The following is a 15,739-nucleotide window of genomic DNA, read 5'->3' on the forward strand; positions in this document are numbered from 1 at the left end:
GCACCCAGGCCCTGACTGGAACAAAACAGGGAGCAGCAGCAGTTCTGCCTGATTGTGAACAGGTTCACTTGGGGAGTGCCCCACCTCCAGAAGACTGTGTGGGTGACCTCCGCATGCAGTAGCCACTCATGGTGAGAAGAGAAGTCTATGCTCAAAAGGTCTGCAAGAGAGTTCAGGGATCCTTGGAGGTGATAAGGCCCCGGATTGATATCACGCACAATACAGGTATTCCATAGTGCGATGGCCCTAGGCTCTTTCCTGTCTGTTGATATAAAGCATCAAGCTGCTTGTATGTGAGGACTCTATCTTCCCTCTTAGGTGGGGGTGGAAGGCCTTGCACATGAGACACGCTGTCTTGAGTTCTTTGACATTAATGTGCAGGCCCATCTCTTCTGGGGATCACCTGCCTTAGGACCTGGTGTCCTCTAGATGGGCTCTCCAGTTGAGGTCTGATGCATTCAGTATCAGCTGGACAGCAGGAGGGCAGCTCTGAAATGGGACTCTGTGCAGCACAATCCCCAGAACTGTCCACTGTTGATGGGAGGTAAGTATGAGATCGTTCAGTCTCTGGATTGTGAGAAGACCAATGCCAGCTACATTTTCAGGGGATGCATGTGGAATCTGGCATGACGGATGACCTAAGTGCATGCCACCATGTTCTGTCTGTCATAACTGGGATCTGGGAGACACTCACAGTGAATTCTGTCAGTGTCTTGAAACCGTCCCGGGGAGGGATGCTCTGGAGATCTCGGTGTCCAGTACTGCCCCACTGCACTCTATTCTCTGTGCTGGTACTAACATGGACATTTTGTTATTCACCAGCAGGCTTAGGGTGCTGCACATGGACAGGAGGAGTGCAATATGGCTCCATACCCGGGACCTGAAGCTGTCCTTGACCAACTCATCATTGAGGTATGGAAATATTTGGACACCTAAGGTAAGCTGCTACCACCAACATGCACTTGGTGAAAACCCTTGGAGTTGTTGAGTGGCCAAATAGGATAGCTACAAACTGTTAGTGCTCCTCACCTACCATGAAGTGGAGGAAGTGCCTGTAGCTCTTGAAAATGGAGATGTGGAAGTACATGTCCTGAAGGTCAAGGGCAGCATACCAGATTTAGAGATTCAAGGAGGGGATGCTCGAGGAAAGGGAAACCATACGGTAGTAGGTAAAGTACCGGGAGTAGAAACCCTTGTTCTTGAACTCCACTGGGACAACCTGCACTGCCCCCAAGCAAAGGAGTTGATGGGCTTCTGTTCAAGAACTTGTTCATGAGAAAGGACCCTGTAGAGGGATGGGAGTGGGCAAGTAGGAGTGGAATAAAGTAACTGGAGGGTGTAACTCCTGGAGATGATGTTGAGAATCCAGAGAGAGTGAACGCAACAGATAATGGATGCCCATACTGGGAAAAAATGAGGAAGTCAGTTGGAGAAGGGGAGGGAGACTGGATCGATCATGCAGACTGGTAGTAGTCCTTGAACGCTCCATCAAAATGAGCTCTAGATAGCCTACTTGCCCTTGAACTATTCTGGCTATGGGGCTGGTTCAGGTTGCCAGGAGTGCTTCTTTTAGGGTGTGAACGATTTATGAGAACACTCTTGGTGGTGTTGGTTCTCCTGTGTGGGGTCTGCTGTGGTTTACACTTGGTGCAGATGGGTCAGGACATACAGGCCAAACATCTTCAGTGTTGTTTGAGAATCCTTCAGACTGTAAAGTTTAACATCAAACTGCTCCGCAAAAAAGGCCTTGCCATAGAAGAGAAGATCCTGTAGTGAGTTCTGGGTCTTGGTTGACAGGCCAGACAGAAGACGACATGACACCGCACATGAACACTGCCAAGGCCATCGTCCAACCGGCTGTGTCCACAACACCTGAGATTGCTTAGAGAGCTGCTCTGGCTGCTGCCATATCTTTCTCTAGGAGCACTTCAAAGTCTTTCTATCTGTCACTGGAACAGAGGTTTTGAACCTGGACATATTCCGCCACAAGTTGAAGTTGTACCTCCCCACGAATGTTTGGTACTCTGCTACTCTCAGCTGACAACTGGAGAACAAATACATTTTTCAACCAGAGAGGTTCAATCTACAAAAGTCTTTATTTTGGGGGGGAGGAAGGAGGGGGAGTCACTGAAGAGTCCCTGTCATGTTCCTGTGGTTTGGAGCCTTCACCACCAAAGAGTTTTGGGCTGGGTGGGAGTATAGGTACCTGTGACCCTTGGCGGGGATGAAATACTTTCATTCTGTCTGTTAAGAGACAGAAGTCAGGGAGGATGGAGTTTGCCACAGTACTTGCGATATGCATGCCACTGCATCATGGAGTGGCAGTGCCACTTTGGCTGGCACTGTAGCTGATTCTTCATTGAACAGAGTATCAGAGGGCTTCACTAGCTCTTCTACCCTCAAGTTGGGATTGGAAGCCACTCACTTCAGCAGTACTTGGAGGGCCTTGGCGTTCTCCTGTGGGATGGAAGAGGCCATGATCACCTTGTGTGGGTATAAGAAGGAAGAAGGTTATGCATCCAATGCCCTGCCCAGCACCTCTTCCTGGACCTGGGAAAGACCAACCATGCTAACCCCTCAAGGACTATCGGACTGGATTTCAAGACACGGGCTCATGGCATAGCTCACTAATGTGGGAGTACAGACCCTTGGAGGTACATGCTCTGCTCACTGAATGACAGCATCAGCACTGAGGATCTGTAAGCCCTTTGCACTGTTGGGACGTCACCTCTTCTTGTAGGGCTGAAGCAGACCCTGCAACTGAGGGCTCTGCACAGGGTCGAGAGCTGAGTGTTTGACCAAAACCCTGGCTACCAACTTGGTCATGGGAGATGGGTAAGCAAGGCTCCAGGGAGGCCAGCGGTACCATGGCGCCAGCCATGACCCTGGTGCTACTACACTGGCTGTGGTGCCATTGGTGCTGGAGGTCTCAACAGGAGGAGTTGGTCTGGCACTGGTAGGAAGCCCTGGACTGAAGATGGGCTAAACTCCATGTGCCCACCACTTGGCCACCAGGAGATTGTAGAGGTGTGTCAGGAGCGGCACTGAGCCTGAGACTGCAAGTCTATTATCAAGGATCTGGATTCCCTCTGAGCCCAGCTGTTCCTGGAGCAACTGTGGATGGCAGATCTGTGGTGTCCTGTGGCCAGCAATCTATGCCTAGCACTTCTCCACTGGTGTTGAGATCATGACATGGAATGTGAAGTGAAATGCAACTGATGCCCATATCTGGCTGACAACTGGGAAGAGGGCTCCTTTGAAGGGGGCCGTGCCGCTCATATGAGCTGACGTCCCAACAGTGCCAAGGGCTTACGGATCCTCAGTGCTGATGTTGTCATTCAGTGAGCAGAGCATGTGCCTCCAAGTGTCTGTACTTGCGCATTAGTGAGCTATGCCATGAGCCCCTTTGTCTTGAAATGCAGTCCGATAGTCCTGGGGGTGGTGGTTAGCATGTTTGGTCTTTCCCAGGTCCAGCGATCGTGGGCCAGTGTGTGGAGCCTGGATCTTTCCCTCTGTGGAGTCTGGTGCCAATGCAAAGGAGAGCCTACCATGCCAAGTGCAGGTTTGCCACTGGAACATTGAGTTATGCAGGCCTGGGATGCTGGTACCAGCACACGCAGTATCTCATTTGCAGCCTGCAAGGCTTCCAGTGTGGAGGGCACCTGAATGAGACAGATTTCTGCTCATGTTTAGGGAGGTAGGGGTGGAGTGGGCGGGTGGGGGAAAGGGCTCTACTTGCCCCACAAGCTCGACAGAGACTGGATGCTGCCCAATCTGGTCTGTGCTCATCTGCTGACTTGACACCTTCTTTCCAAGATGGGGATGAGAAGCCCCTTGATGTCCTCCTTAACTTCTTCATTAGGGCAACAAAGTGGTGCTGATCGATGGATGGTGCTGCCAGGGCACTACGCACTGAGCTCTTGGTGGCTGACTCCAATTGGTGTGCTGGGGTTAGGGCTGACTACATTAGGAAGGCGCAAAAGCTGAATGTCCTGCTCCTCCTCAGACCTAGGCTTAAAGGACCTGCAAATCTTGCAGATGTTGCTGACGTGCTTCCTCAAGGCAACACAGGCAACTTGTATGCAGGTCGCTGAATGGTACAGTCCATTTGAAAGAATAACAAGGTTTAAACCCCAAGGACCAGGGCATGTCCCAATCTAACTCAAAGTCACAAAGGCAACCAGCTACTCTATTACTACAGGTAAATTAACTATGGAGAAAGACTAACAACGAGGAGAAGACAAAAGTCAAAGCTGGACCAGAGCTGTTCTAATGTGTTGTCATTGGTGACAAAAAGTAAGTGAGGGAAGGGGGGGTAGTATACAGCATCCCTTATACCATCCCAGGGAGAGACCACTCCAGGAGCTGCTGGAGGTGCTCTCCTATGAGTACTGCTAGACTGTGTCCACATTGACACCCTTTTCTGGAAAAGGGATGCTAATGAGACTAGTCGGAATTGCAAATGCTGCGGGGGATTTAAATATCCCCCGCGGCATTTGCATGAACATGGCTGCCGCTTTTTTCCGGTTCGGGGCTTTGCCGGAGAAAAGCGCCAGTCTAGATGGGATCTTTCGGAAAAGAAAGCCTTTTCCGGAAGATCCCTTATTCCTGATTTTAAGAGCAATTTGGGTTATGAATTCTTTAGCTCTTCAAGTGATATTTGGAGACAGCTGGCTACCCACTTTATAAAGGTCTTGAAATTGCCAGAAATAATCATCCATGGATGGTGGTGGAAGAATGACCACCTCATCTGGAGATGAAGCGATAAGAATCTGAGGGGTGCTTTCTTTATTTACTCTAGTCTCCTGTTTCTTGAATGTCTCCTTATGTTGTGGTCCTAGTTGGGAATGAGAAGACTGAACATCTCTTGCAACCCAATGGCTACGTCTAGACTGCATTCCTCTGCTGACAGAGGGATGCAAATCAAGCACTTCTGAAGTGCAAATGAGCCTGGGATTTAAATATCCCGGGCTTAATTTGCATACTCACATTCTGACGCTGTGCCGATCAGGCTCAGTGTCAAAAGTGAAAGTAAAGTTAGCTGTGGTTCTGCCAACAGCGGGGGCTTTTTTGGCAGATCCTGTACTCCTCAAAAAATGGGAGTTCAGTTTCAGGCCGTGGAAAGGAACACCCGATAACATATTTTTGGGGTTGCGCCACCACACTAATGAGTTCCTGACATGTTTGGGAAAAGAGACTGTCTTGTGTGTGCTCTGGATACCTGGCGCATATACAGTGAGTACCCAATGTTGACGGCACCGTAGGTAGAGTCTCGCGTGAGGCACAGCATAAACAGTGGCAACCACATGTCCCAGCAATTGTAGCCAGGTAAGTATAGGGGTTTTGGGAGTAGCCGATAAGGTGTGGGCTAGGTCTTGGATGGTATGAAACCTGCGTAGGGGTAGGTATGCTCTTGCAGTTATTGAATCCAGTCTCTCTGCAATGAATTCCAGAGACTGGCACGGTGTTAGGGAAGATTTTGCGAGATTGATAATAAGCCTTAGGTCTTCAAACCCTGCCCTGGTTGTGTTGACCGCCGACATAGCCTTCTCTAAGGTGGGAGCCTTCAGTAGACAATCGTCTAAACAGGGGAAGATTGTGATGCTGAGACGTCGAAGGTAGTCAATGATGACCGCTAGGGTCATGGAAAATACTCTCGGCACTGCCAAGAGCCCGAAAGGTAACCCTCTGTATTGGTAGTGTTCCATGCCCACTATAAATCGGAGGAACCTCCTGTGGGCTGGGTGTATCGTTACGTGAAAGTAGCGTCTTGCAAGTTGAGGGAGGCGAACCAATCCTCTTGGTCAAGAGCTGGAATGATTGAGGCTAACGTGACCATTTTAAATTTGTGTTTTCGAAGGTGGTGGTTGAGCCGGCGCAGGTCCAAGATAGGCCTCTAGCCCCCAGACTTCTGTACCGGGGGAAGTACTGGGAATAGAAACCTTTCTGCTGGAATTGATCTGGTACCTTCTCCGCTGCCATGATGGTAAGGAGGCGTGAGACCTCTTGGTGCAGAAGAGGCTTGTGAGAGGGGAACCTGAAGAGGAACGGGGAAGGTGGGGTGGGAGGAGGCAGTGTAGTGAAAGGGATGGTGTAGCCCGATGTGATAATTTCTCGGACCCAATGATCGGTGGTTATGGCGAACCAGCGCAGGTGATATGGCCTCAACCGGTGATGGAATAAACTCTCTACATCATGTGGAGCCTCTGTTAGGGGGATGGCGTTCAGTCCCTTGACTGACACGTCAAACCTGCTGCCGGGCGTGTTGTTGATTGGGGGCTTTGCTGGACTGCTGGTGATGTTTTTGTGGGCGTTTCCTGTCTCGACTGTTTGTATGGCCTACAGCAGGATGCGGCATAAGAGAATGGTTTGTTTATTGTAGGGCGTATATCTCCTTCGTCTATACGGCAGCGTGTACATTCCCAGAGTTCTCAATGTAGTGCGAGAATTCTTGCCCAAGTGGAAGACTTGATCCATATTTTGGGCGAAGAGCAACTGACGGTCAAAAGGTAAGTCCTCTACCTTTGATTGTAAGTCTTTTGAAACTGACGCTAGCTGAAGCCAGAATGCGCGGTGCATGACCACCAATGTGGCTGTGGTTCGCGCCACTGTTGGCAATGTCGAGGGCGATCTGAAACGCTGTACAGCCCTCCTGGACAACTGCTTTTAGGATATGTCTCTTGGTGTCAGGTAAGTGCTCCAATAGAGCAACTAGTTTGGTATAGTTGTCGAAGTTGTGGTTGACAAGGAGAGCTGCGTAATTAGCCATCCTCAGCGTAGCTGTGGCAGACGAATAAACTTTTCTGCACAAAATGTCCAGGCATTTGGTATCTTTGTCATTGCTGGCATTTTTGCCCTATGGAGTTTTCGATCTCTGTTGTGTGGCGTCCATGACAATGGAATTGGGCTGGGGGTGTGTAAATAAAAACTCTGTGCCCTTAAAAGAAACAAAGTATTTTTTATCTGGCCATTTGTTAGTTGGAAGTGTAGAGGCTGGGGTTTGCCAGATGTCATTAGGGATTTCCAGTATGGTCTCATCAAAGGAAAGTGCTAGTTTGGATTTTTGGGACGGCTGTAGGTTTTTCAGCAGGCGATGTTGTTTTTGTGCTACATCCGTGGTCTGGACCTCCTGAAACTGAGCAACTCTTTTTAAAAGCTCCTGGAATTGCTTGTAGTCATCTGCTGGGGAAGAAGCCCCCTGGAACACTGCGTCACCAGGTGAAGATGATGACTGGTCGATAGAAGAATCTAAGTGGTGTTGCTCATAGTCAGAAGGCAGGTTCTTATCCCGCTCTTGTTGGCTAGAGGTCGAGGGCGCCTCTTCTGTGGGTGTCAGTGGAGCCGTACGAGGAGGCGGGTTGTCCTGGGCGGGATGATGTGGGGACAGGGGGTGCCTGTATCTCAGTGATCTAGATCGAGAATAATCTGCACTATGCGAGCATGGATGCTTGTGATAAATAGTAATTGTAGTGTTGCTTGTGATGATATGTGTGAGGGAATACCTGCTTGTACTCCTGTAATGGTGGGAATACACCGAAGGTGTTGGGGACCTCAGCGAGGCTGACCTCACTGTTTAGTATGAGGGCGATCGGGAGTGGTGAGCACGATAATAGTGTTGAGGCGTCGGGGATCGCCATGGTGATCTGAGGTATTGTTTTCTGGATGAAATGTAATGCAGAACATGTTGTCGGCTTCCAGAGCGAGACTAAGTTGGTGAAGGAGGCTCCGGAGAAAAAACAGCTGGATCCGGGCTAGGGGAGGGCGTGCGGACATGTTTAGCTTTTCGCTGTGCCTTCGTAGGTATTGGTGAGATAAGCACAGGAGGTGGAGCTATGTGCTGTGGGCTGGTTGGTACGGAGACAACATAGCCTGGTTCCGATGTATTTGTTGGTTCGGACGGTGCCGTTGGCATCAGTAATGACGATGTCGATGCTGTGGATGTCTCCGGTGCCGGCTGCGCCGCCGGCAAGGTGTTGAGGCTGTCAGCACCGTTGGTGCCGAGGCCACCAGCCTTGTGTTAGCATGCCTCCTTGGTGCCGTTGCCGACTCTGGCCATGGTGCCGCCTGCACCATCGGTGCTGGGTCATTGACTGCGTCGGGGCTTGGAGTCTATGTGCTTCGGCCCTTGTTTGCCTTGCCGCCGTCATGCCTGGGCGGCTGTAGAGGGGTGGAATGGCCGCCCTCTGAGCCGGAAGCAGAAGAAACCCTCTGGGAGCCATTTTGGGGACAGCCTAGCTCTGTCCCCTCACCTGACCGGAAGTCAAAGGCCGGGGCTAGGACTATAAGAAGGCTGCCTGGGAGCTCAGTCAGAAGCCAGCCTCCGAGGGAGCCAGAGGCCTGGCTGGAGCTCCTGCCTGGGGAGGCTAAGACCCGGGGTAGGCCGCCCTCAGCCACCTTCCCAGAGGCCGGCCAGAGACTCCCTGCCCAGGCTACTAAGGCCTGGCCTGGCCTGCCAGCTGAACCACTCGCGGACCCAGAGGACGGGACCGCACCGCTGGACCAGCTGGACCCCCGGTGGGTACGGGAACGCCGGGCTGGACAAGCCCCATGGGACACTACAAAGCTCCGACCTCTTAACCCCTGGATTGGGCCGCCGGCCCCTGTGGAGACGACGTGGGCCTCAACTCCCCGACAGGCCGCTGAGGCTACAGGTACTGGGGAAGGGGGGGGAGACGAGGAGTGGCCCAGGGGGTAGCATGGGCTGAGGACAGCCCTAGGCCAGCAAGTTGCAGGCTGGAGCCCCTGCTGAGCCCGTAGCAGCTGAACGGCTGCATCCAGGGCCCCTGGGCCGGGGCGCAGTGGAGTGGGTGGGCCTGCGCCCCCTGCCACCTACTAACCGGGTGGCAGTCTCCCACCCCCCTTGCCACTGCGACAGCTGCACTGCTGGCCCCGCTCTTGAACTAGGAGCTCCTACAGACATGTGGGTTTGTTTGCGGCCCCGCCTTGCGTTGGGGCCTGGCCAGCAGTTGCTGCCCTGCCCTGCTCGAGGGCCTGGGCATCCGTATAAGGGTTTTGGCACCCGGCCAGCACCCGGATCGGACCTTTTAAAGGGCCAGGACTCAGACTACTCTAAGGCACGGTAGGGCCATAGGACGGACTAGCCATCCAGTGTACCAAGGCGGAGGATCCGCCTCCTAAAGGCCGGCTGGCCTACAACGAACCATCCCCCGGAAGGGGGAAAAAGCTCAGGCTATTGTGGACATTGCCGGAGGGCAGTGTCCCGAAGAGACCGCGCCACCTGCCGGCAGATATAATTCCCCGAGCAGACGGCAGGGGCGCTGTGGTGGAGCGGGAACCCCGCTACAGCGGCATACCCGAGGTGCCAGATCTATCTTCCGCACTTGTACTTCTGGTAGGTGCAGAGATCCTTTTAACAGACGAGATAGAGTGAGATTTGCACACCACAGGAGTCTTGTCAGCCGATGAGTCTGTGGTTGGTGGCTGTATTGCTCTATTAAAGAAAAGCATTTTGAGCCGCATTTCTCTGTCTCACCTGGCTCGGGTGGTTAACTTAGTGCAGTGAGTGCACTTTTGAGGGATTTGACCCTCTCCGAGGCACCTGATGCAGAGCGAGTGACCATCAAACGCAGGCATTGCGTCTCGGCATGTTGTGCACTTTTTAAACCTGGGGGACCCAGGCATGATGGCAATTGTCCTGTCTCTGTTTGAGAATATTTCACTTTCTTTCTTTAGGTACTTTTTCTCTCTCACTTCCTTCTTTCTTTTCTTCTTTCTTTCTTTGACCAAAACAGGAACAAACAGGAAAAAATATATATTTTTAAACTAGTACTGAACGGTAAGAACTATAACTAACGAGAAAGGCTACGCACAACAACTGGGCTAACGAATAAACTAGTTTTTTTCTGTTTTCCTTTTCTCCTCAGAATGGAGGAGGAGCTTGTCTGGACTCCGTCTGTGGCTATGGATGGTTAGGAGGAACTGGAGGGGCCGGACTGCACTCCGCAAAAGGGTGTCAACGGCGCGAGGCATCAAGCGCGCATGCGTGGTCCGGCAGAGCTACTGCTGATGAAAAATCTCCAACCTGCAGCGCTGGGACGAGCCCGACACCTTCAGCGGAGCACCCACGGGGACACTACTCGACAAAGGAAAACTAGATTCTTGATACAGAGATGTGTTTGATATACACACGCAGTGGAAATTCCAGTTCATTCACCATTGATAAGTCTTTTGAGTATCTAAATGACACTGAGTGGAGGACCAAGGACCAAGACGGCATGTGGTAGCAAATTAAGCAGACAGTACCATAATCTTAGAGCATACCAAAGTTATGTACCGATAGTGTTTGATGCTTTGATTGAAATGGTATAGAGGGTCCTAACTGGGGAGAGACCCATTAGAAGCAGCCTTAACTTCATTTTCAGGATCTTGCTTGCTTTGGATTTAAGGGCCAAACAAAATTTAAACTTGTGGAAGACAGACTATGAGGCAGCACTCACAGAAAGTGTCCATCACTACCTGACACAGCCTCCTGGAAAAAAAAAAAAAGAGGCAACATTAGAATCCTGGAAAGCCAGGCATATCCTGCCAGGAAAGTGAAATTCTCTAGTGGAGAAAGAGGAACAAAGTAAATCCTCTCACTACTTATCTACTTACTAGCTAGCTAACAACTCTCTCATATTAACTAATACTAAACTATAAAGATGTTAGCAAAGGCATGATCAAGGTAGGCACGCAAGGGCTTCATCTCAGGTGGAGATGGCTGAGAAGGAACAAAGGGCAGTTCACCTGTGCAGGCCTATGTAGCCTATAAAGTTTACAAAACTGAATTCATCAGTGGTGTGCAGCACAAGGATGTACAGGAGACATGTGTAGGCCAAATTGATTCTGTTAACAGAAAAATCTCCAAACAAGGGCTCAAGAAGTGCATGCACACCTTCAAATGACTGAGGTGGAGCACCCCTAGATACATTATTCAAAGAAAAGATGGTTCCTGTCTCACTGAATTAGTCTCATTCTTCTTTGTGGCAATGCTCCAGGAAGGATCAGGTCAGAAAAGGGAGGGCGACTGGGAGAAAGAAAGACCCTTCAGTGATGTGTAAAAAAATGCCCATATAGTGTGGTATTTGGGGTGTTTTGATAAAAGGGATCAACAATTCTGATGTATTCCAAGAGACTGCTGTTGTATGGTCTTTCAAGAGACAGACCTGTGCTGTCAGATGGAACCAGCAAATGTCAGTCTTCATGATTAGGAGTCAGCGCCCCCAATAGAACTGGTGGATCCTTTTTCTTTTGCATTTTACGCTCCTGCCTGGGGTTTTTCAATGTAGGTAAGCTTAAGGAGCTACATGCAAAGGCTCACCTGACCTGGTGAACAGACTTGGGTGGGGATCTGTTCTTGGGATTGTGAAAGTGCAGCTAGTTTCGACAGAAGCATTGTAGAAGTCATCCTCGGGCACAACAGCAGTAGTCCCTGCTTCCAAATTTGTACTTGCTGGGATGCTGTTTGTCTCTTGGGGCCAATGTAGAGTGCAAGTACCCTTGGTCCATATCAGAATGTGGTGTCAGCCTTTCCCACAGGGTGTTTTTTGAGTTTCAGCTCATGAACTCTGTGTGTTTGCTGAGGAAATAAATGACAGATGCTGAACTTGGCAAATATCCAAATGGCGGTGTAGGAGAAAGAAAGAGCTTGAAGAAATAGGCCGTGTCAAAGCCGATGTTTGCCTGAAAGTCAGTGTCTCGGCACTAGAACTGTTAGCATTGATAAAAGCCCATGAAATATGTAAATACATTCCATCAAGACAGTAGAGGGACACCCAGCTAAGTACATGATAAAATATTTTGAAACAAGCGTGAAAGCATAACAATGCGTAGTGACAGCTTTGGAGGAAAATACAAGGGTAGGTACCAAACATGTCATTAATGTGTAAGATGATTCATGTGGTATGTATACTTGATTGTTCATTTCTGTCTATAGATATTGCGGTATCTCAACTTAATTCTTTGACCGGCCTAGGGAGTGACAGTGAAATTCATATTGCATCCATTGTCTCGGGTACAAATATGTAGGCGCTCGGAGGCCATCTGGCTACCGACACTTATTAATGTACTTCATTTAACAATAAACCTGACTCAGGTACCTTCATATCTTATCTGAGTTTGTGGTCTTTGGGGGCTCTTGTGAAGTCTATTATGCTAGCTATCTGTACAGAGCTGGCATGATATACTGAGGGAGCATATGAAAATGCACACAGATGAACGTTTATCATCATTGATGGAGCAGGAGACATGTCAGGACGCCACACCAGTGAATCCTGAATTTACTGTATCGCTGTCCTGTACTACAGGTGGAATCAGTTTTTGTGTTTGATGCTCATGGTAAAGGAGCAAGGGCCAGAGAAATACTTCTTGAAACACAGGAAAGCAGGCATAGTCCCAGACCCTGAGGAGGGACTCCTTAGTACAGATAAAGAACAAATATATTAATCATATTATACTAAGTAAAACTATATATTATATCTATTTATAGGCTATAATGAGAAAATGAGAAATCTGCGGATGCAGGGATTCCAACTCAGGTCATGCAGCTGTATGAAGGAATTATGGGAGGATTTGTCTTGCATTGCCTCCTATTCCCTCAGTTTGAAGCATGATGAGAACTACTGTGCATGTTCGGGCCAATGGATGCTGCTTGTTAGAATTTCCAGTCTCTGGCGGATGGCAAGCGCAATGAGTACCAGAGACCAAGAATCAAAGATCCACTCTGCCTTACACACATAGAAAGTTACACACATAAAGCAATGACATGTTTCAAAAGTGAGTTTTATACCATCTTTCAAATCATTTATAGCTTCCCCCTCCCCCCCAAAAACCCTTCACGGTCTTTGAAACAATTGATCATAAGGTATACTGTTTCTACTCACATGATGTTTTCCTCTGATTTGGGTTTAATAAAAATGGAGATTGGGTACAGCTGGGCAATCTGCAACCTCTTGATCGCATTGCCAGACACATCAAGAATGCAGTGTTTTCCCTAAAGCAGAAAAGGGCGAGGGGAGAGGGAAAAGAGTGAAGTCCTCGAGTCACACATGTGCGCACTACATGCTATTTAGAAGTGAAAGCTGGGTCCCAAAGAAGTCAAGTGGGAGTTTTGCACACATATCAACTGTCAGGATTTCACCACCCTAAGTTTTCAGTTGCTCTCAACATATATATATATATATATTTCTAAGAATGTGTCATTATTTCAAACAAAACTCCAGCATTCAGAGTTGTGTTAGCCTTAACTAGACTTTAATTAAATATGGTTGATAATACTTCTATTCCTGGAAGTAATACTGGCCTAGCTTTTTTCACATACCTTTCACATATACTTGCAATGTTAGTAGTTCAAGAAATAATTATGCCTTTTAACTTTGGTTGGGGATTTTCTTCTCTCAGTTTTAAATGTACTAGAGAGCTGCACACTTTGTTCCATCAACGCACACTAGGCTTAGCGAATAGCACATACCAGGTACTCCTTGCATTTTTCCCCACAAACTCCATAGGTGTCACCTGCCCTTTCCCCAACACTCTTGTGATAACTGGTCCTAACATTTACCCAAATTGTATGTTCAACTATGAAAAGTGCACGGAACTTCATGAGATGTCACATAATAACTTGTAATAACAAATGTTGATGGGAAAGAGTACACAAGGGATGCAGAAACACTGAATTAGTTCAAACAAAAAGTCCTATCAATAAGGCAATACGGACTATGTTGAGTTCATTCCTGTTTAAAAAAAAAAGACAACAATGTAGGACTGGAAATTAATGAGTCTAAAGTAATGTAATTAGGCTTAATTGGTGGTCAAAAGGGTGGCCTATTCCATCTATAACTCCTTTTAGGAGTCCTTAAGGAAGGAGACTTTTGGGCAAAAAAAAAAAAAAAAAAAAAAATGGTTACTAAAGCAACTTTCATCATTATGTCTGCCACCCCCTTTCCTGGAGCCCAAATCTTCTTTATATAAATCCTGAGAGTAGTCTTGCCAGACCAGGCATAAGAGAGGTAGCCAGATGACTTCACCACCTCTCTAGGTAACCCATTCCAGATGTTGTGAAGACCAGGACTTTAACATGGCTCAAAAAGGAACTAGACAGATTCATGGAGGTGAGGTCCATCAATGGCTATGAGCCAGGATGGGTAGGAATGGTGTCCCTAGTCTCTGTTTGCCAGAGGCTGGAAATAGATAACAGGAGAGGGATCACTTGATGATTACTTGTTCTGTTCACTCCCTCTGGGGCATCTGACATTGGCCACTGCTGGAAGACATGATACTGGGCTATATGGACCTTTGGTCTGATCCAGAATGGCTGTTCTTATGTTTTACCAGCCGCCTAGTGAAATAATTAATTTTTAAGGCCAGAAAAGGCCATTCAATTACCTAGTTTGACCCATGTAACACAAGTGAGAGAGTGCTGTTTGGTATTTATTGCAGATGAATTATGAAGTGTTCAGAGTGTGTCACTGATAGTGCTGTAAGCACTTCCATTCACTGCCTCTCTATCAGAGGCAGCAACCCCCAGTACCAGCCAGTCCCCTTCCCCTAGCACTGTCTCTGCAGTGCAGGGGGTGGGGGGAAGAGACAGAGCTGTAGTGGTCCCAGATAACCCTGCTGCGGCTTTGCTCTTTAAATGTAGTATTTAAAATGCAGAGCTGCAGTAGAAAGTGCCCCCTCCCTATCGACTAATTGAAAACTCAATTAGCTAATTAACTGTTACTAGTTCCTAGTTCATAGTAGGACTATGGCAGAACTTATCTGTTTAAATTTGAAGGTGGAAAGGAAGTCAGGAGTCTTTCCCCTTAAAGATGGTGATGCACTAAATGGGTTACTTGGGGACGTGGTGGAATCTCCATACCTAGAGGTTTTTAAGTCCCATCTTGACAAAGCCATGGCTGGCATGATTTAGATGGGATTGGACTCAATCTTCTGAGGTCTCTTCCAACCCTATGATTCAATGAACCTCTTATTTCCATTCTTTTACCATTTTGGGTGGACGAGGTATATCCTGAGGTAACATTAACTATCATTAAATGCACTTTGTGTTTGTGAATAGATTACATCTTAGTAATATGAGATGTCACTATATCACTCTGATGTGTTAAATCCCTGCAAGAGAAAAATGTTTTTTTTCCTGTGAGAAGGAGCAAGACTCTTCTGTACATTATAGTAATAAAAAAGTGGACAGAACTGGTTGTGTATATAAATTACACTATTCTTATTCTCCGTTTATAATTCTACATATTTACTCTATTTATTAGGCATATTCAGAGGATCATGGAATATAAATGAGGCCCTATTAATATAGCTGTGGTACTTAAATCAATTCAGTAAATAGAAGTCAAACACAAGCTCAGGATTTACCTTTTCTGCTACTTCCCGTACTGACTGGACACTTGTTCCATAAAGGTGATTGTTATACTGGCCAGCCTCAATGAATCTGTGATCCTGAATATCCTTCTCCATCTGCTCTCGAGAGGTGACAAAGTGGTAATCCCGTCCATCGACCTCATAATCTCGTTTTGGTCTGGTAGTATCTTTAAAAAGTAAAGAGCTATTTAAGCAGAAAGTTACAACTTTCACCACAAATTAGATGTTGTCTACAATACTTAAGAGGCAAATGTTTCCATCTTTAGCGTAAAATTGTTAAATGAGCAATGGATTCACATTTAACACTTAAATAATCATAGGAGGTAAAGACATATAACAATCCAAAAATTACTGATTTTAACACAGAGTT

At 47.8% G+C, this 15,739-nt stretch overlaps 1 protein-coding gene across 12 annotated transcripts in view; it reads right to left on the reverse strand.

Moving 5' to 3' along the window:
• The window catches only part of DLG1 (discs large MAGUK scaffold protein 1), a 360,352-nt gene that overhangs the window by 14,663 nt on the left and 329,950 nt on the right, over positions 1 to 15,739 (reverse strand). For all 12 annotated transcript variants that reach the window (XM_075938333.2, XM_075938331.2, XM_075938327.2 and 9 more), the window contains 2 exons: positions 15,364 to 15,536; positions 12,882 to 12,991 (listed from right to left, as the gene is read on the reverse strand). In XM_075938333.2, coding sequence (XP_075794448.1) covers positions 12,882 to 12,991; positions 15,364 to 15,536 — 283 coding nt within the window. The remainder of the gene's footprint in view (positions 1 to 12,881; positions 12,992 to 15,363; positions 15,537 to 15,739) is intronic.

This window comes from Pelodiscus sinensis, chromosome 10 (genome assembly GCF_052426305.1).
Source record: "Pelodiscus sinensis isolate ZL-2025 chromosome 10, ASM5242630v1, whole genome shotgun sequence".
Classification (NCBI taxonomy): domain Eukaryota; kingdom Metazoa; phylum Chordata; order Testudines; family Trionychidae; genus Pelodiscus; species Pelodiscus sinensis.